General features: G+C 44.7%; 1 protein-coding gene across 2 annotated transcripts in view; it reads right to left on the bottom strand.

Moving 5' to 3' along the window:
- Positions 1 to 8,066: 8,066 nt before the first annotated feature.
- FGFRL1 (fibroblast growth factor receptor like 1) overlaps positions 8,067 to 22,044 on the bottom strand; it is a 179,265-nt gene continuing 165,287 nt past the window's right edge. For both annotated transcript variants that reach the window (XM_080401176.1, XM_080401175.1), the window contains exons 5-7: positions 17,054 to 17,338; positions 12,805 to 13,158; positions 8,067 to 9,915 (exon numbers count right to left, since the gene is read on the bottom strand). In XM_080401176.1, coding sequence (XP_080257302.1) covers positions 9,506 to 9,915; positions 12,805 to 13,158; positions 17,054 to 17,338 — 1,049 coding nt within the window. In that variant the 3' untranslated portion in view covers positions 8,067 to 9,505. The remainder of the gene's footprint in view (positions 9,916 to 12,804; positions 13,159 to 17,053; positions 17,339 to 22,044) is intronic.

Below are 22,044 nucleotides of genomic sequence, written 5' to 3'. Positions count from 1 at the left end.
TAAGTGGGCAAAGGTGTCTGGAGTGCAGGCACTCAGGCATTGACCTACACAATGTATATCACCTTTTCTCCTAAAATTATTTATCAAGTAGGTTATTTTTAAGTGTCATTTTGACCTTGTTTTGCCCATGTGATTTTCTGCCTTTTGGTCAGTAGGTGCCAGTTCCAGCAAAGATGGCGAATCAGCTTAAATGCTGCAGGGACCGGCACTTTAGATGCTGACCGCAGGGTCGTGTTTGCACAGAGGCCACAGCAGCACTGTCAAGGAACCAAAAAGCAAGTGCAAACAGAGTTGTGCTGCCTTTATGGCCCCATACAAATCTTTTCTCACATATGGGAGTAGACCTTAAGACACCAGGATGAGAGAAAAGCGTTTTATCTCTTCTCTGTGATATGGGGTTGAACCTGTCCTTACACGCAGCCGCTATTGTGCACACACGTTTGGAAGAGTTTCAGATAAACATCAAAATGCGCCTCTTCTGATGTCAAGCAGGAGAGCTCTTTGCTTTTACTGAACCATGACAGAGGGCAGCTCGTGTTCCCCTGGCAGTGCAGGGCCAGGGCCAGCAAACAGCGGCTGGAGCCATGCAATGAAAGCTGGGGCTTGTACCAGCAGGCAACTTCCCCCCTCTCGGTCTCACTTTGATTCCTATTCCAATGAGCAGGGAATGTTCTGGAGAACACCATCCTCCCAGGCTCAGCGGGATGCTGCAGGGCACAGCAGCATAGGGAAAGTCACTGAGGTGTCCACTACATTGGGGCAAAATTAATGTAGGTGGATGCTTCATCAATTTGCTGCATATTTTTGTAATTTTCCATTGTTGTATTTCAGTGCCAAAGCCAGGTTCTTCTGTCTGTTTTATGGTACCTGGATGTCAAATTTAGCTTATCTTGTTGGCTTCAGCAGAACAGTAAACGCAATTGAAGGTCTTTCTCTCCACCCAGAAACAAAACTGCCTTTGGAAAGTGCCAGTTTCTCTTCCCTGTTTAAGGAAGCTCATGACTACTCTGTCCCTAACTTTGATACCTCACTTAAGAAGGATGAACTTAGGCCTTAAAACACATCCTTCTTTCTCTTTGAAATCCAGGCAAGAACATGCTTTGAATGAAAGATGATCTGCAGCAATGTGCTCAAGAGAAATTGCTTGCTCCAGGGAGCAGTGAGCGCTCTGGTTCATCCTGGCTGCCTCCTGGGCTCCGACCCATGCAGAACAGCCCAAGAAATGTCTTTACTCTGGCAGCCTCCCGCAACATGTCACCTCTCCTCCTCTTTTTTAATTGTTCCTCCTCACCATTCGTGACTCCTCACATTCACTTCCTGTCTTCGCATTCATGAAAATATTGATTTTTTTTTTTCAATTTTCAATATTAATAACCTTAATACTGAAGTAACTCAGCAAAATTTGCCTTACACCCTCACCCAGGACCTCAGCAATATTTCAGATTCCATATCCCACTGGTTTCAGGGTTTGGGCCTTCATCCTTACCTCTCTGATTAAATAATTATCTTTAAAATCCTTCACCATTTTCACCCTGATAATAAAGCACAGGAAAATGTGGTGGTAAGCTTCATGAATATTTATTTTTTCAACACTGAAGGAGCAAGTTTACCTAACAGCTTTGCTACCCGATTGTCTGCAGAACAAGGAAGCTATGGCCATGTTAACGCAAGCAGTAGTAGTTTATTGTTTTAGTAGACACTTCTTTTTCCTTCCTTTTGAATAAACACACCGCAGGGTCTGGGGGGGACGTGTGCCAAGAGCATTACTGAGCGCAGCAACAGCCGAACAAAGCGCGGCAAAAACACAACCCTAATCATAACAGAGTGAGCAAGTATTGTTACAAATGTTCTCTTTAGTATGGAAATGAGCCAGGGGTAATAAAAACACCATAAAAACGTCAAAATGACCGATCACCATGAAGCACTGGCCTTTTTATAACCAAAACGTGCAATTGAACTTAAAAAAAATTCCTGTGTTAAGAGAAATGCCATTTTTACTTAACTTTATTGTTCGACTTATCCTCACTTCGCTGCACAGTTAAATGATTGCAGAAGAGAGTAACTTCAGAAGGGCATCAGTAAAGAGCTGATTGATGTTCAACAGCATGCGAGCGCGATGGTGGACTCTGGATGGAAACAAACTGTTTAACCAGGGCATTAACATTAACACTGCTACCACCTCTTTATGAGAATATGGGGTATATTTATGTACTAATTGTTTGAACAGCAGCTATAAAACATAATGCTTAATAACATACAAATGAAGAGCTGTGTAACTCATGTAATTCCATCAGAAACTGCTCAGGAACAGCAGCTTGATTTTAATTACTCAGATCAAAGGAAAAAAAGGCATTTTGAAGTCTGGTCTAAAGTGTTATTTATTACTCCTCTCACTAAAGCATAGACCAGCTCAGATAGAAATAGCTCGTTGGACTGGGTTTGGTTAGCGAAAACGGGAAAAAAGGATACTCATTGCTTTGCTGAAGTCCCCGCATACTGGGGGACATATGCATATGTACATATATATGTTAAATCCTAATTGCAACAGTCTGCCAGAAAGGAAAAGATAAAAGAAATAAAAAATATAAAAGCTAAAATAAGGACAAATAAAGGTCACAGCTCAATGTATTGCTCTCAGAGACCCAAAGCTGGTAAACACACACAAAGGTGCCTTGGCTAAACACAAAATGTAAAATGGGCATCCTCTTCCCTGCAGACTCCACTCCATACATAGGCAATACATATCTGCTGCTTCACAGTCAGTGCAACACCAGGATTTCAAATATGGTTTTATCAGCCATTACTTCCTGGTTTCAACTACATAATCCACATTTTTGGTAGTTTTGTGGGTTTGGGTTTTGGTGGTGGGTTGACATATGTAGCAAACTTCTAAAAGCTGAGACTCTTGGCCCAAAAAATGCTTTGCTGGTAAGATAAGGTCAAGACCTAGTCTGAAATACCTACAGCTTCCCAGTTACCAGCATTTTCTGGCAGGTCCACAATACAGAACCAGCCTGGTAGGTGGCCTAGGTGCAACCCAGTACATTTGGATGACAGATCCTAGCCCTGGCCAGTACCTTCATGCCTCATTTCTTCTTCTGTGAAATCGTTGCTGAGATCTACAGGTGAAACCCACCTTTTAAAGCCAGGCATTTTTGTGACTATGCCCCTTACACCCTCACTGCATCCATTGATCCACAGAGAAACACACATGAGCGGGCTCTCTGTGGGTCTGACACCCATTGCGGTCCCATGCACGTAGGAGACCTGCAGAGTCACATTGGCCAGGACTGTACACCCCAACACACAACCCCTCATGTCTGAACGAGTGTGCCCACCCGAGGGCAAGGGCAGGGCTGGCTCCATGCATGGCAAGAAGGGAACTGAAGAAAATTACACCAGTAACCACTTTATGCAGCTGAGCAAGCCATTAACCGCACATGTTTACATTCAAATTCACGTGTAAATCCTCCATGACACTATCTGCAGCAAATCCAGAAAGATTTTCTAAAATGCTGATGGCACAGAGGAGGGGTGTGTACACGCAGGGCTGCGCTGCTGTTTTACACAAGGGGTTTCTAGCAGGCGCTGTAAACGTCGATGCACAACCCCAGTTTATATAAATAACACCATTACTGTAGTAATAAGCTGGAAAGTGCTGAGATCACATAGTCTGGAGGCAAGCGGGGCTGGGTGTGCAGCCTGAGCGAGGCTGCCATGTGCCAAACGTTCCCGTAAGGTCTGTGGTGCACGTGTGCAGCTGCAGCGCTCGCCAGGAGCAGCACAGCCGCCTGCAGGGGACCTGCACTTGTGTCTCCTTTTCTCTGCAGCTCAACTACATTTCTTCAGGGCCAGAAGGGACTGCTAGACAAACCCATCTGGACTAGATATATCCCTTTATCCTAATAACATTCCTAAAATCTTGCATTCAACCGAAACACCCTGTCCACAAAGCACCCAGCCTTGTTCTGAAGATTTTTGAGAGATGCAGTGTCTACCTCTTCCTTTGATAGCTCCTTCCAAAATGTGTGCATTTCCCATTTAAATGTGTCTGGCTTCGTACTCTGGCCAGTAACTCCTGTCACATCTTTCTCTGCCAACGGGCCAGCCAGAGCAAAGATGTAAAAACCTTGCAATGACTCCATGCATCCAATTGATTTCCCAATGGACGCTGCAGGGATTTTTTCCCATTGGCATCTGCAAGAGCTGGAATGGGCTCTATATGTGGGATAATCACTGACTACAGGTAATCTGGAGTCCTGGGTATACTCAGCATACCCTATGTAGGCAGAGGCGATGCTCAGTTAGGAAAGCCATAAATAAATTTCCCATTAACCTTTGACCACCTCCCAGGTTTTGCTCCCTGCTACATCTCCCCTGGGGCTTTATTCCAGTATTTCAAACCTCTAAAGAGTTTCAGACAGCCACAGAAATGGAGCTGACAGAGAAATATTTCCTCTTTCCCACCCTAAGTGCGCAATTTCTGCACAGGGCTCTTTGGATCCGAGGTCTGGGTCAGGTCAAGATGAAGTCTGGGTGACAGCCAGCTTTTCTGAACTTAAGATGTCACAGCTTGGATGTTTGCTGCCTCTGGAGTGAGTAGTGAGACACTCACATGTTTGCCTCAAAGGGGTGGAGGTGCTGGGCTTGACCTTGAAATCCCTGCTCCACTCCAGGCACTGGAGTTCGGCCATAAGCTCCAGGGACCCCAAAATTTCAAGTTAATTGCACTTTGGCTCCTGGTGCAACTATGGCATTTGGCTCTAGAGATGAAGAGATCAAAAATAGTCCTTTTTCCATAAAAACCAGAAACTTTTTCCAAACCATTCAAAAAATAACGTCCCTGCTAGATTCACAGCACCTAAAGAAAATACCAGACCAAGTTGTGGTGCAAAGGTAATCGAGCAAGATTGTCTGCTTTGCCTTGCCAGCACGTATTCCTGATGTGTGCTAACACACATGCACACACATGCTCTCACACACACACAGAGCCATCCTTCCCTTCAAAACATAGAAAGCTTACAGAACTCTACCCTCTACTAACACAATTCCGGTCTTTTATTCCTTTTCTTCTGTAACTTTTATTACACAGCCACAGACAAAGACACACTGCCATCCTCTCTCATTTTGATGTGTTTAGTTACTGTATTTGTCACCGATTGAAAAGCATATAACACTTTTTATTTTCAATGTCTGAGAAAGGTTTTCAGTTTGAAAGGGGCCGACTGTACAAAGATTGTCCATACAAAGTCTAAAAATGCCACACACAGACTGGCAGGTAAGGCCATGTTTGATCTGTAATGCAAATAAAATAATGATGGTGAGTTTTAAGCCTAAAATTCCTTTGATCTTTGAAACCCCATGGCTTTAAAAGTACAACTGCCTTCTGTATCACAGTCTGGCACGTACATCTATATGCCTATATGTATATGTATGCATACACATTAAATAAAAAACCCGTGTTCAAAATAAGGTCAGTAGCTAATGGCAAGACTATGGTTTTCTTTAAACACCCTCCATTCATGGGGGAAGATGAGTCCACATCTTCCACTGAAGAAAAACAAATTCAAACACGAGCAGGACCTGGCTGAATTTATTTAGATGAAGGAAGACTTTGCAATACATGCAAGGCACAATCAAGCCCCAAAAATAAATGGCATGCAGTAGGGCATGGGACAGTGTAACTCTTAAGAGCACTTACAGATACCTTGTGGAGGCAAAATAATTCCTCAGAAATGCGAAACTCTCCTAGGCACAGCAATCCAGCGCAAGGCCCAGACAATATGAACAGCCCCTCTTAAACAGGGCATATGACAATACTTTGCTAGAGGGAAATCTCACACCATATTGGTGCCCAACAGAAGATGCTCAAGAGGAAGCTGATACCCAAGGCAGGGTGAAAACACCATGCTTTCTGCAAATCAAGACATTTATAGCATCTCCCATAGCACATCCCAAACCAGAGCCATCTTCTCAGTGCCATGATTGAGAGCTGCAGCTGTACTGAGCTGTTGCATTGGCCACACCGGGTGGTTTACTGCAATGTTTGCCTTTGGAGCTCACTCTGTCAGCATCGCTAGAGATTTGTCTCTAAAGGCGGGAGCTTTAAAGGGCAGGAAGAGGCTACTCTTTCTGCTTGAGCCATGTGGGCACATATAATTTTTTGGACTGTGTGACACGGCACTACAAAGGTGGATCACAAAGGGTAGAAGGCACCGGTGGAGAGCGTTACGCTCAGCGTGGGAGCTTGTGCTGTATAGGAAATACAGGATTGCTTCTTTTAACCCACTAACCCTCCCTCTGAGGGTCAGTGATATAGCTGCCATTTGAAAAAGTGCTGTAAGACAGTTTCTTAGGGCTTGGTCAGAGCTGAATCATACAAAACCACCTCCACTTTTGAAGCTGGTGTCAGTGCCACTAGCACAGCATGTGTTAGAAATGTCCCCTCGCTGCAGCACTGGCACAGAGAGCAGAGAAGGGCTGCAGGCTTAGCAGTGAACCCCGCCTTCTGCCATGCCCCTAACGCTGCTGAAATATGCATTAGCTCGGGCGGTACCATGGTGCAGCAAGCAGCTTCCCACAGGCAGGAGATATGAGATGTAGCCCCTAGTAGCTCTTACGGAAACACCCACTTACTGCTTTCTTAAAATAAAGGTGATGCACTTAGATGTTTTAGTGTTTTTTTAATTAAATGACTTAATAATCTACAGCTTTTAAGAAGGGGGGGGGAAGGTAGTAATAGTTTGCTTTATTATAACCTCTCCAGGAAGACCATCTTGAAGGATGGTCTTCTGTAGAGGTTATAACATGGATTTCCTACTGAAACATACAGGAAAGCAGCTGTGTCCTGTGGAGAGCTGTATTGCAACTGTGCCTGTCAGTAAACTCCACTTGATTAGGAAGGTTTCCCTTTTCTAAATCCTTCTCCTCCTCCCCTTCCCCAGAATTATCCCAGCCAGCACCAACACAGTGGGCAGGGATGGAGCCACTGATCCAGGTGGCTAAGGCAAAAAAAGGGACTTTTTTGGAGCAGCATGTATTGGTGAAGGAAAGCAGGAGCTTACGTGCTTTGCTGAATCAGGGCCCCATCTTGAAGCACTACGGCTGAGCAAACAGGGAACTGTTTGGTTTGCTGCCGACTCAAACAAGCCAGCAAAAAAATCACTGCAGGTCGACCCAGAGCAAATACCTTCAGAAAGGTTCAGACAAAAGCAAAGCCTAAAGTACTGTTTTGTTTTGGGTTAAATGAAGTGCTTCACTTTTAAATGGAGTTTAAAAGTAGCTGGTTTGAAGATCTCTTTCCCAGAATGGGCCTGAGAAGGAAGTAATTTCAAACTTAAAAACTGGCATGTTTCAAATTTTCAGGGTTTTTTTACCAGCAAACTTCAAGTGAAACTCAAGCGAAGAGCAAACAGTTGCAGCATTGCTGAACCCGCCTTCTCTAAAGAAAATTTTGGCCACTGAAGGGTTGGGTGCCCCTCTATGGCAGCAGCAGAATGAAGGTGTGAGCTCTCCTGCAGGGGAGTAGCTCCCTGAGCGTTCTTCTTACTGCACCCAGCTCATCCTCCACCCAGCTCATCCTTCGCTGGCTCCTTCAGCAACTGCATTTACAAATGAAGTGTCCCACCTACATTTCATGGTTTCCCCTCCTACGCACCCTGAGACCCAAGTTCATTTTACAGGCTCAAGAAATGATTAACTTTTGATTTACAAAGTCTTCTTTTAAAAAGAAAACCCATTGCAGGTTTGTGCTTAAAAAAAAAAAAGTAACCTCCCTGCCCCTCATACCCACCCACCCCCCAAAAAAGATGCATAGTGAAACTGATTTCCCTGTGAGCAGAGAACTTTGCTACTGAAGATGACAAGGGGTCCATGAGAAGCGATCAGGCCACTGCAGACCCTCACAGCCAGAATATAAACAGCGGGAAAAGCCAGTTACTGATGGAAAGGATGGCACCAGCAGTACCTGAGATGATGTTATGAGATTACACGTGGCTAGTGTAAAAAGGCATAGAGATAGATGACCAAGGTTAGGAGAATAACAGTTGGTCACATGCTACATGGAGTGTATTCTCAGCATGGCATCTATAGAACCTGAAAAAAAAATCTTTATTTTCTTTGATCAAAAATACGTATAGAAATGCCTGTTTTGAGGAAAATATCATACATTTTTTTCTTGTTTAACAAAATAAATTAAATATACATGACTTCTGTTTAAACTCTATATAGAATTACAAAGGTTTTATATTTGCAATTGGATTAATTTCCAGTCCATATAGGTATTTAATATGGTCCTTATTTATTTTCTCTTCTTTCTGTTTTTACTGTTGTTTGAACTGCAACAAAGTTGTATCATTTCCAAAATGTTATCTGATGGGAGGGGACAACCACACACAACCTAGGTGAGTATTTCTCAAATGCATTTCTTCCTACAATATTATTATTTCATTCTACTTCTTTCTTACTCTTTTTTCTAATGTTTTCATGTATTTTGCATTGACGTAGAAAATCCAGTAGCTTGTCACTGTGAGCCATCAGAGAAGGACAGCGTGTTTTGCTTTCTTCACCATCAGCAGTTCAATTATTATTATTATTAATTATTATTATTTCTTAAATATAAATATAAAGGTGTCCTGTACAATGTTCCTATTTCCTTCTTTCCTTTTTCCTGGTAGTGGCACTGAGTCCTAGGACCAGGGGAGCGGAACACTTGCAGTTTGATCTGCAGAACACCCCATGGGAAACAAGATGCCTTCAACTTGCAGAAATTGAACCAACTACCTTGATTAGCGTTTCAGAGTAAATGACCATGATTGAGAAGCTTTCAGCATTTCATGTTGTGAACAGAAATCAGGTTTTCCAGACCCTCTTGTGTCAATTTTTTCCCCTGGAAAAAGTGAATTGCTGATGTTTCCTCATGCTTTGGCACTAAACCTCAGCTACTTTAGAGCTCGAGTCACTCAGAGCAGGATGGGTCTGGCGGCTTCCCACCAAAACAAGTGATGTGCAGCAGGCACAAGAACAGCAGTGCCCATCCAGAAAAGCACCAGTCACCTCTTGCTCTTCTTGTTCCTTTTAGCAAACAAGGAAGGAGGTGGTGGTTCACATCCCTGTGTCCTGTCTCACTTGTTGCCACCTTGATTAAAAAATCTGGGAAGGCTCCACTGTTGGAGATGGCTGCCTCTCTGCTGAGATTTGGAGTTCCTTCATTATTCCTCAGCTACATCCTGATTGCAATAATTAAAAAAAAAATCTCTTTTCTCTCTCTGTCTTTCTCTATTATATATATATTTATATAGATAGATATAGATATATACACATATATATACACACATACACACACGCATATACAATTATATATATATGTATATATATATTTAAAATTACATATATATTCTTTTCTGTCTGCTTTGCCTATTGCTGGCAGTGTGAGCTGACTTGGAGCAGTCTCTTCTGAGGTACCACGAGGAAAAGCCCAAACAAGCTACTGTACACGGCTGTCCTCTTAGCACTGGTACTGAATGTGCTGGTGCTGATGGACTTTGCCTTCCACATGCGAGTGGGTGTGGGTGTGGATGTCCGTGTAAATCTTTGGGTACATTTTGGATGCCATGGCCGGGGCGAGTGCAGGCCCTTGGGACAGTAAATGCTGCTGCTGGGCGACATATTCCTCATAGTTTATGGAGGAGATGCAGTCTTTGTCAGGGACCTGGGAGACACAGATCCTGTCCCGGGGCTGCGGTCGGTGCACGGGGGCAGCAGCTGGAGGGGAGCAGGGTTTCTTCTTGGTCTGGCAAAGCCACAAGAGGATCGTCCCAAAGATGAAGACAGCTCCGGCAGGGATGCCGATGATCACGGGCCAGGGCAGGCTGCTGGCCGAGGAAGGGGGTACAGGTGCACTCGGAGGCTTGGGATCTGGACATTACAGCAGGAGAGAGACAGAAAGAGTTAATTAAATGCAGGCAAAGTGGATTCAAAACAGATGTCACACTTGGGCTGGCTTTTGTACAGGCTGTCTGGCAACCCTGCCAGACCAAGTAACAAGGGAGAAATCAAGCCAGCACATGTTTGGTAACTGCTTTGCTTTTCAGTGCTCCTGGAAGGACAAGCAACTCATTTTCTCTGGTTGGGAGAGAAGTCTTTGGAGGATTCTTTAACTTTCTTATCCAAGCTTTAATGGACACACTAGAGCCAGCCTGAGAGTTTCCCAAAACCCTCACTCTGCAATGAAGTGGGATTCACTGCCCAGATTGGAGGACACAACACGGGACGTGTCAGTAATACCTCCATGTCAGCAGCCCAGGAGGCACGACCAGGTTGTGCAGAGCCATGGCACATTGCCCACTCGCCTCTGGCAGGTCTGCGTGGGCTTTAGATACTCTTCAGTACCCCTATCTAGTGATACCAGAGCCACTCAGCAGTGCTCTGCTGAGGAAGGCAGCATGAATGTGATATTTTGGAGGTCCTGTGTGGCTGGAAGATGGAGGATGGGAAAAATGTAGGTGAGCTGATGTCCCTTCTTTGGTGCCCAGGCCATGGAGAACTGAAAGTTCACTTGGCATTAAAGTGTGTGTCCAACTCCCTACACCAAATGGGATCTACATTCACCAGTCTCTTTGAAGCTGCCATTGGCTTTCCAGGGGTAGCAAATTAAGCTACCAGAGGAGGTAAGATGCTTCAGGCAGCATCTTTCACACCTACCTCCCCCTTCCCCGCTCTGCTGTTGGCAGCCTGCATATCCCTGGGTAGCCACTCCATTTTCTCAGCCTGATCTCTTGATTTACCCCGGAGGCGTCCTGGGGTAGGATCCTAGCTATTAAAATCCCCATCTAAATATCTGCCACCTGGGATTTCCAAAGCCCTAAAAAGTACCTAGGCACAGAATTCAGCTTGCAGGGAGACACTGAAGAAATTGAAAACCACAGGCTATCCAAATCACCCAATATGTTAAATTAAAAAATATATTGCTTAACTTTCAAGCCAAAGTTCTTTAAGACACTACTGTCTTTTTCTCTCCTTGACAAATAATCCTATGGCTAGTTTGAAATATTAAATATATACCGTGTGGTCTCTTTGAAGTTAGAAGGACCTATACTATTGACCTCCATAGACAAAGCTTTGATTCACCAGCACTGGAAATTACAGAATAATTTAGGCTGGAAGGGGAGTCTGGAGGTCATTTGGTCCAGCCCGCTGCTCAAAGCAAGACAGGATCAGAGAACTGACCCATCAGCTGACCACGAAAACAACAGTCTTCATGTTGGTTGGCAGAAATCCTTTGCTGGGCTGAAATGAAAGTGTTTTGATATTCAACCATGCTGTTCTTCAGAGCTGTCTATGTAAAATCTGGTAGATTCACAAGCAAGACGGTGGTTTTTAACTCATGGCCTTGAAACCACATCTTTGCCTTTGAGGGCAAGCTGGGTTCTCCTTCTCCGACACTGCCAATAACAACAGGCCTGCAGGCTTTGCTTCTGGTACGAGGCCTCATTATAGTCCCATTAAAATCAATGGAAAGTCTCCCACTGATTTCAGCGGGAGCTGGATTGGAGTCTCATAGTTCAGAAACTCCCAGAGGATTTGAGTCATATCCCACCCACGCAGCCTTCTCCTTAGGACTGACAGGCTTTCCAGTTGGGGAGTTTTGTCCTCAGTCTAAGTGATGCAGAAGATGCCATGAGCATTCTCTTACTTGGCAGCCCATTGTCAGTATCAAAATTCAAGCCAGTGACTCTCGGCGGCTGCTGAGACACAGAGCATTGGCAATCAGTGAACAGGACAAGATGTGCTGCCGTAGTTACAGGAGTCACAAGCATCTTCCCCACTACCCGCACAGAAAACCAGTCCTAACAGCCTGGGAGAGTTAATGATCTCTGTTTCTTTCTGGTGCCTTGACTGGAGACTTCCCATCAGGCCTAAGAGCTAAAATGTTCTGATACTGGCTCCAGCACCTGCACTCTCTTAGTTGTGCTGGTCTTGTGATGGTGAAGGGAAGAAAAAGCAGTGAGATTGATTTTTGCCATAAAACCGGTGGATCTGAAGCTAGATTTACACAGCAAGATGAGGCAGAAAGAAATGCCCTTTTCAACACAAAAAATATTTATCAGGGCAGAACTGCAAAGTCAGGAGGCAAAGGAGCAAGTAACAAAGCCAGTGCCTCAAGCACACTTGATACAGCCCCAGCCAGACATGGCCACCAGCTCTGAGGTCTGGGGAGAGAAGGAAGCAGCTGTGAGTTTGGTACAAAAGTCCCCAGGGGATCATTGGGTAAGAACTTAACTAATCAACCCCTCTCTCTTTCACACTCATTCTTTTCTTTTCGTTGTGACCGGGACAGTTTTTATTCTCTCATTTTATGGGCTCATATCATTGTTTCCTTTAACCAGTAAAAGCAATACAAACAAGAGCAAAAGAAAGAAGAAGTGTAAGGGAATGGGACTGGAAACTGCTGCTATTCAGTTCCCTTCTCATGTCCTGCACCTTATCACTGAAGTGATGTAGTGCCTGCAACTGCGGTATCCTTTCCCAGCTCCTCTTCTGTACAGGAACAGATAATTCATTTCATTTCACCTTGCTGGAACCATTATTCCCCAAGAAGGGAGAAAAGGAAACATCATCAAGAGGATTTCAGCAGGGGCTGATTTATATCAGGGTTGATTTAGTCCCTCATTCATTCTTATCAGAACTGGGCATCACCGAGGGCCATGGAGCCCAACGGGCATCAGCAGTTGTATTAATAAATAACATGATGCATACTACGGGTTCAGATGGGGGGGGGGGGGGGGGGGGGAAGGCATAACTCACCTGGCAGGACTGTGAGAAAAGCGCTGCGAAAGCTGTAGCCCATGGTGTTTGCCCCTAGGCAAATGTACATCCCTGCATCTTCTTCCTTGGCTCGAGTAATCATTAGTTTGTTCAGGTAGGAGCCATCGGGACGGGACCAGACTTCTCCCGTGGGCAGCACAACAAACTTCTGTCCCCCAACATCGATGGTTGAGTTGTACTTGCTCTCTGTGCCATACTCCACCCTTTTCAGCCACTGGATGACAGGTTTGACATCACTGCGGACTTTGCACTGAAAGGACGTGGTCCCACCGTAGTCTACTGTTGTGTTGACAGGGTGCGTCCCTGTCAGGATGGGCTTGGATCTTGTCCTCTCTGCAAAAAAACACAGGGAGCTCCATGAAAAAAGGTGTTTGCCAAGCTCATTAACTTATGATTGCAGAAACATAGGGAAAAGGTGTAGGAGGGATGCAAAATATTTGTCTAGTCCAACTCCCTGCCCCAAGGCAGGCTGAGACTTCTGCAAAACTCCTGATACAAACTTGCTCAGCCTCTGCCAAACCCTCTAATCGTGGATGCTCTCTAGTCTCACCAGACAACTCCTCCATTGACTGAGGCTTAGCAAGTCTTTTCTCATGTTCATCCTGAATCTTCCTGTTTCTAATATGGAAGTGACTTACTCTGTCTGCATCAGACCTGGAGAAGTTTGCCCTCCCTTTTAGCTCTCACATTTTCAGCCCTCTCTTCTGTACACTGAACAACCCTCTTAACTGCTAAGCAAACAGGGTCCTAAGAACCTCCATTACAAGGGTTTTCTCTTTGCTGTGTTTCTTCTCTCACGTCACTCATGAAGCATTTATATTTGGGTACCCAGTTTGTGGTGGTATGACTTGACACCACAGAAGTCAGACCTGGTGTTTCTGCTCTTTGTCTAGACTGCTGAATTTCCCCATTCCCTTGCTGTACATCACAGCTATGAGATGACAAAAGTGTACTCCCACTTACGCTCATGTATCAGGGACCATATCCCAGAATAATGGGATCTTAATGATGTACCTTGATCTACACAGTCAGAGGCTGTGGCAATCTCTCTTGAGTCTTGACCATGGAAGATAAATGGCCTGATACTAGCCAAAAAGGCCAAAACCCATATCAGGATTAAATCTGGGCAGTAGTACAGGTCTAAACACGAATGAAGTGGATTATTTCACAGTAAATGTTCCCTTGATATTGACCCTGATGATGTCTTATTGATGTTTATAAATACTTGAAGAGTGAGTGTGAAGAAGATGAAGCCAGGCTTTTTTCAGTGGTGCCCAGTGAAAGGGCCAGAGGCAGTGGGCACAAACTGAAACACAGGAGGGTCCTTCTATACATCAGGAAACACTTCTTTACTCTGTGAGGGTGATTGAGCACTGGCACAGGTTGTCCAGAGAGACTGTGGCATCTCCATCATTGGTGATATTCAAAAGCCGACTGGACATGGTCCTGGGCAACCAGATCTAGGTGACCCTGCTTGAGCAGGGGAGGTTGGACCAGGTGACCTCCAGAGGTTCCTTCCAACCTCAGCCATCCTGTGGTTCTGTGATGCTGTGTCTTACTACCATGCCTATTACAGTGCAATACATATTCTCAGATACAACCTCATTTTTTAATCAGATTATTTAAAAGTACATATCTATTGAAAGTCCACACCAGAACCACTGTGGCTACTACCACTCTGGGGACAGTGACATGTACCTTCTCCTTTTGGTCTTCCCAAATGTCCCCTAAGGACAGACAAAATCGGATGGGAAAAGGCCCCTTCTTTCATGGACTAATGGCAGGATATCAATAATGTCTCATTTTTTTTCTGGGAGTCCTTCAGCAGATATCTGTCACCTCTGTTGCTGGACCTGATAGCTGGGGACCAAACTCTACTGGAAGCCATCCCATGCCATGTCATCCACTGCTGGGGAAGCTGAAACCACAGGTACTACCAGTGAGGAAGATCTTCTCTTCATCCTTACCTCCCTGCTTTTATTATTTATTTCTTCAGACTAATCATCCCCACACTCACTATGGAGCAAATTTTTTTGGAGGAAGATCTCAGAAGGCTTTTTCTTTTCTAGCCAATAACAAAACCCTTCCCTTCTCACATTTTTTTTGCCTCAAGTCTCATCTGATGAAGGAAACAAGATGGTAGGGAAGAAAATTAAACACAAGACATTCACAAGACCATCCTTTCCAGCATGATCATAAGCCTCAGGTTGTGTCAACACCACATAAAGTCAAAGGAAAAATACATCCCTCATTCTAAGGAATGTTTGGATTTTTTATTTTTTTTTCATGCTAGCAACAGAGAAATCAGTCACAGTTTCCAGACAAGGTGGTACTGCAAATCTTTATCCTAGGCACAGAGAGAAATTATGGTAACACAGTGGGTGGTAACTGCTGGCAACCATCAACCTCTTGTGACGGTGAACACTGTTGGATTGAGCATGTAACAAAGCAGCTCCCACCAGCACTGGCTTTGGGGTGAGAGGACTGAACAATGGACCCTCTTTCAAAAACTCAGGATACTTTCAATAATAAGGGCTCTAAAGATGTGCTTGGGAAAGAAGAATACCAGAGTGGTCTCTATAGGCTTTGCCTTGGGACTACGAGCAGGAATCGCAGCTGGGGAGACTGAGACTCAGATAAGCAGGACTTAGGAGTGGAGGCTCAGAGGGGAAAAAACGAAGGAAATTGAATAAAACCTGTAATGCTCCACAGAACGATGTTAAAAATAGAAAGATGTCTGAAAACTGCTTAATGCCCTTATCTCTTTGACTCTGGTTCCAGCTTTGGTTACTGTTTTCACTCCTAGCCAGCAAAAGCTAATGAAAACAAAGGTTACATACATCTTTAAGTTGATAAAAACTAAGATAAACAGGGACACAGAAAGGGGTTTGTTCATGGTGCTGTCTGGTTTTGATGAACTGAAAATGCCACAGCTGCCATTAGGATGGGGCTTGATTCATTTCCCTGTCTCTGCTCCTGGTTTTAGTGTAAACACATGTTTTTACTGTCTCCACACAGCTGCATCTTTATCAATCCCAGATGTCCAGCAGGTTTGTGCCTTTGGAGCCCAACAGAGCTCCCCACATGTGCTTTTAATTCCTGTGATTCTAGAGAAAGGACTTATCAGAGAGCAGATCTTTACCTTTAAGAACAATCTTTCGCACTGGGACAAACTTTCACATGCTAAAATGCACTCAGACAGGCAAACAACATGCTTTCCATGTGGCTGCAAATAGCCCTCCATGCCTCTGCTCCTCATTAACAAAGGCTGTTCAATCTTCCCTCCACTCAGCTCATCTTCTCTACTTTCGTGAGTTGGCTGCTCTGTAATTATTTCCGTGACAACTTATGATGATGTCACAAAGTACAATGATCTAAGAATGAGAGCTCTTCTCTGATAGACTTAGGTAGGATTTGAGTATAATTACCTTCACTAATAATAGGGGAAACAGGAGATTAGACAGCAAGAATCAGAATAGCTAGAGAGTAACAAAAGCAATTTACCCCACCACAATGCAGGGTAATCCCCCCCAGCTCATCTTCTAAGGGCTGAATCTTTAAAGCTACACAGGCACCTAAAGATACAGACAGGACCCCAGTAGGTTTTCAGGGTTTTTTTTAGTATCTCGTTTGTACCCACCTGAACTTTCAGATACCCAAATGTTTTTTTTTTTAAATCTTGCCCTAAAGCCTTGTCTGGCTAATCACTTTAGTGATAAGGTTTCTGCTAATTCCCTTGGGAGACTTCTCTAATGAAGTGGGCCTCCTATCACAGCTATCTACATTTTCAATTGATTGGTTTCACCCTGTTACCGCTCTGATAGAGTAATCTGGGCCATCCTAAATATTTCCACCCCTCTTCTGTGGCACATGAAAGGGCTTTCTCAGTTAGTTCTCAGCCTGTCCTTGAACTGAGTCCATTGGTAGTATAAAATTGAGCTGGGCAATAGTGAGCTTTTACCATGCAAATGCCCTTAGAGATGACTGTTTCCCAGGTTTCCCTCCTCATTTCTGCTACTAAATTGCATGTTGCTACTCTGTCTTGCCCAGGTGTTAGGTTTATTCTAGACTTTTGGCAATACTTGCCCTGTCTCTGCTGATGTTTTTAATACTTTCCCATTTCTGTGTCCAGTTATCAGCACTGCACACTTGCCATCAGTCTCTTTACCCACCCAGCCCCCTTCTCAAAGCTCCCTCCCTGCCTTTCCACCCCAGACACTGCACTTACGGATTACTTCAACTTTGTATGTTGCATTGATTTCCCCAACTTTGTTAAACACTCGGCAGGTGTATTTCCCGCTGTCCTCTGGCTTCAGGTTCTTCAGGTTCAGTGTCCACTTCTTCTTCTTGTTCTCCCCAATCTCTTGAGGTGTGAGGGGCTTATTGTCCTTCAGCCACGTGATGTCGGGCCGTGGGTTCCCACTGGCCACACACTTCAGTCGGATGGAGCTGCCGACAGGACGGGCGATTACTCTCCGTCTCATCTTGGCAGGCTGCGTGAACCTGGGCCGGGCTGCAAAAGGCATGAAAAATTGACTGTGGTGAGCAAAGGGGATGCAAAGAAGGATACCACTGTCAAATGTTACAGCCAAATTTGCTTGAGATGCACCCAGCAGCCCCATCCATACCAGTGTATAACTCTGGAGATACCGATCCAACCTGACACATTTGAATGTCTACTGGACTGCTGTGGCCACTGCATTAGCGTTCTGCATAGCACAACCCTGGAACTTCTCCATGTCCATAAGGCAACTGTGTCAGACCATCTCACAAAATAATACCAAAATCGTGCCACTGTAGCTGAAGGCAAAATGCAGTCCCGTAATCACATTATAATTGTTACCATATTCCATGCCACAAATGCAAGCCCTTAGCCAAGACCAAAGGAAAAACCTCAGATTCCTGTCAGGCTGACCATTTTCTAAACCTTTTGCTGGTCACTTGAAGCTTCCTTTTCTGGAGATGTTTTGCCCCTTAGTTGTCACTGGTTTTAATGGGACTTAGGAAGAGTCAACATCTTTTCAATATATAGGAAAGTCTTAGAAGTGTGCCAGACTTTTTGTATCTTGATCTGAACTTAAATGTATGCAATTCATTCAACATTAATTTATGAAGCATTTACATTGAAAGGCCCAAAGAAGCAAACAAACAAATGGAAAGACCTCCCAAAAAACACCTTGAGTTTGTTATTAGAAAATACCTTATGCCAGCCCATCCCGAAAATGGAAAAGCTGAAGCAATAGCTGCTGGTGACAGAATCATGGGTTAAGACTGTCACCTTGTCTTAGCAAGGAAATCACCAGCATTTCTAACAGCAGTGACAAGAACACTAGAGAAATGCAAGGTTCCCACGAGGCAAAGTCTGAAACTTATACCCTTGACTGCACCTAACTTTAATTCAGATTATGTCAGAATTACAGAGGGAAAGAGGTGGCACCTTTATACCCTAATAGCTTTACTGAAATTGCAGAGAGTTTTCCTGCAAAGTCATGAGTTGGTCTACCTAATCAATAGGAAGAAAAAGATGTTTGCAAACTTTTAAGACAGTTGAAGCAATAGAACATGATCTATTGCAAGGCAACAGCTTGTAGAATTGTATCCTGCAATGAAGAATTCAAAAGAAATTACAAATTCATCGCAGCTACCTTTTAATTATGCGATAGCAGTCCGGGGCACTTCTAACTGCCGTCTCCTGCTAAGATTAACACCACTGCTGACTCCCAGTTGGTATGTTCTCCCAACACCCAAAATACTCCTGCCAAATTCACCTGTCTTTTTATTTTGGCAAAGCCATTTTCTTCAAGTCCATTCAGCATTTCCACAACAGATTTCTCCCCCTGCTTTTGAACCCTGTCTCTTGCTTACCATGATCTTAGTCTTCAGCCCCAAAGGGCAGTGTCCCTGCAATTTTGCGCTGCCCTGGTAAATCCTCCCTGATCCTTTTTGTAGTAAATAAGAGAAATAGGTAATGAGTGGCCTGTCCCATGGCACACTGGGTTGAATTATGCCCACCAGCCGCTGGCCTTCACCAACGGCAGCTAGAAAGTCACAACCTCAGCAGCACATAACACACCAAAGCAAGCTGGGAACACTGTGATTCAGGTATCGGGGAAGTTAGCTACAGCACAGAGGGGTGGGATGCCCTACTAGAGAGCCAGCCCTGCTCTGGGATGTGCATTACAGCAGAGCTTTGCTGGATGGAGGAGGCTGGTCTGCAGCTTCCTCTTTCCAGGCACTGGGGAATGGCAGCCATTGCCCTTTAAGGTCTGTGAACATATCTCTTAGTCCTCACCCCTCCGCAGCCTTGCCCAACATCCTTCCCACTCGGAAGACACCCTTTGGCATACCCCTCTCTTCAGAGTCCTTCTTTGTAGGGAAAACCATCTGCATCTGTCTCTGCAGCCTTCCCTTGCCCCCCTTGGCTGTCATTTTGGGTCCCAGCCATTTCATGTTATTTCAAACTCTTGCTCAGAAATGCTTTACTCTCCATACAGAGGCTTTCATGTGTAATCTAATGAACCGGAGCAACTCCAGCACTGAAAGTCCTTGCTGTGACAGCTGAACAGCAAGTGTGACATACTAACCCACTCCACAGGTCACAGTGCAGAAATTGCTGGGTATATACTTGGGAGTTTGCTGCAAGAGGAGGCCCCCTCCCAGCAAAAACAATCACCCTCCCAGAAAGACAATTAACCCTGTCAGAGCTGCTTGTTGTGAGCAATGACAGACTGAAATTAAAGTTTGAACTGAAGGAGACATGCCGATAAAGGCTGTCGTGGAAATGGAGTAAATGTCTGCAAGGTGCATGAAGACGCTAAGAACCAGCTGTGAAATGGGCCTGAACAGATATCCTCTAATATAAGAGCAATTTACTTTGAGACCAGGAACTGCAGGTCCAGGGATGTGTAGATGCTCATCGGATGGGATTCCTGGGCTGGGGCTAACACACCAAAGAGCAGGTTGGGGACAGGACAGTCACACTGCCCATGCAGAGTGAAGGGTCCAGCGAGTGAATCTAAGCTCTCACCTCCCCTCACCTCTTCCCTGCTTGCACAACAATATTTCATAAGGACTTGGTGGTGTCCCAGCTCAGTAAGAGCACTGTGAGACAGAAACCCTTTCCTCTCCAAAAAAGCAGGCCAATAACATTTCTGGGTTTCCTCCCACTGTGACTCCCATGAATCTGTCTGGAGTTTTGCATTCACTCCTCGTGCATTGTTGCCCAGATACATCCCAAACTACAGGTAAAGCTACACTTCTTTGGCTCTTTCTGTCTTTCTTTATTCTTCTGTTTAAAGAAAGTTAAGTGATTATGTGGTCTCAAAAGCTGCTCCCGGCTGGGTGCAATATGCTGAAACCAGATCCCATTTACACAGTGCTGAATGTTTCCTCGACAAAAGCCTGAATTGGAGAAGTTTAAAAAAGCCAGTTAACAAAAAAAGGAGAAAGAGAGAGAGACACACACATAAAAGCAAAAAAGAGACCCAGCGAGCACAAAGGAGGAAGTGGGAGAAGCAGCAATATGAGAGAGGCAGAAAAAGTCTCTTTTGAGTTGGTGCTAGTAGATGTCTGTCCCCAAATCTGCACCATTTACAAAAGTTTTGCTTGTTGGAGTGCCAGTGAAGGCCATTAAAAGTGCCTCTGTGTTATTTGTACTTCACATGCTTGCTCTCCTCCACATCACTTGGCGTTTGCTTCATAAACATGAACCACACATTTGTACAGTATAAATAATGCCACACACAAGAGCAAGGGAAAACACAAGTGGATGGGGACAAAGAGACAGTGTTGTGTACATGTTCCTTGCTGAAATGCTGTTTACCATGAAAATTTATTCAAGCTAATGAAAATTAAAAGGAACAGAAGGCTGTCGGCACAAAGACCTGGGAAGGAATTCTGCAGTCTCCTCTCCCCGTGGGACACCTCCAGGTGCATGGATTAGTCCCAGAGGCTCCTGTTAGATGTTGCTCATGCAAACTCAAGATGGTTAACTAAAACATATAGCCTGCTGCAACCCATCACAATTACCTCCACACAGTGATAGTCAGTACCACTTCAAACTTTCATGATATCCATACAAAAGTGTCATGATATGACTAAGTATTGAAATACTTTCAAGTCTTTTGGATAAGAGCTCGTTCAGTTGTGGGAAGATGTGGATGGGGCTATCCATCTTTCCCCACCTCAGCTCCCTGCTCTTGATGGGGGCAGGACTTCTCCACAGTGACACCAGTCAATGATGGTAGTTGGAAAGCAAAGTGGAGCTTTTTTTTACTGTTTTTCCTCTTCCACTTCTCCAGGGCCCAGGACCCTGCAAACACAATCCTCCACCCATCACCCTCCAGAAACCTGCAGACACACACTGACCCTGCTAGCACATCAGCTCACACAAGCAATTTGCTGGTGAACACTGCTGGATGGAAAGGGCTTTGGGGGCTGTGTGGCCTGTCCCAGCCACTTCCCTGATCTGGGAGAGGAGAAAGGAGGAAGAGGATAAAAACAGAGGTGCAGGAACTCTGCAGCACAAAGGAGGACTGGGCCATGGCAGCACAGAATTAGACGCAATCTGATATGGTATTGTCAATGCCAAATAATTTTAGCAGTGCTTACATCTTTTTGCATAATATTATTGTTGTATTGATCCATCATCCACCAGTTCTACAAGGAGCACATCTGCCATGGCATTCAATGTCTGCCCCTATCTTCACCACATTAATTAAGAGTGGAGAGATGGCAGCTTTGCTTGCTAGCTGCTGAATCTCTCCTGAAGAGCTCCTGACCTGTAGTTTATCTAAGCCACCCTTTCTCAAGCTCTCAAATGCTGTCATCCTTTTCCAGAACAACTGGAGGTTACCTTCCTCAGTCTCAGATGAATCTGTAGTTCAAAGGTATTATGGCACTGCCTCCTCCAGGTGTGGGCTGGACTATACCACAGCACACCACATCCCTTGCTTGCCAGCTCCTGAAGAAAACTGGCCTCAGCTCAAGAGGTGGGGACTCATATGGTGAAAGCTTGACAGGTTACACCCCTACTATTGCTATGAGGTTACTCCCTGGCCATGAATATGGTACAAAGCCATCTCTGTATTATAAAATTAAAAGGAGGGATGTACTGCAAGAGCAAAATAGAAATGCTGTGCTTCATGTCTCAAGGTCATAAACTCACATCACACTCCTGTCAGTAATGGCCAAAAGCTGTTTGGCATGAGCCTGATAACT

This window comes from Falco punctatus (assembly GCF_963210335.1).
Source record: "Falco punctatus genome assembly, chromosome: 1".
NCBI lineage: Eukaryota > Metazoa > Chordata > Aves > Falconiformes > Falconidae > Falco > Falco punctatus.
The sequence above is the reverse complement of the archived record's forward strand: the minus strand, read 5'-3'. Positions and strand labels throughout refer to the sequence as shown.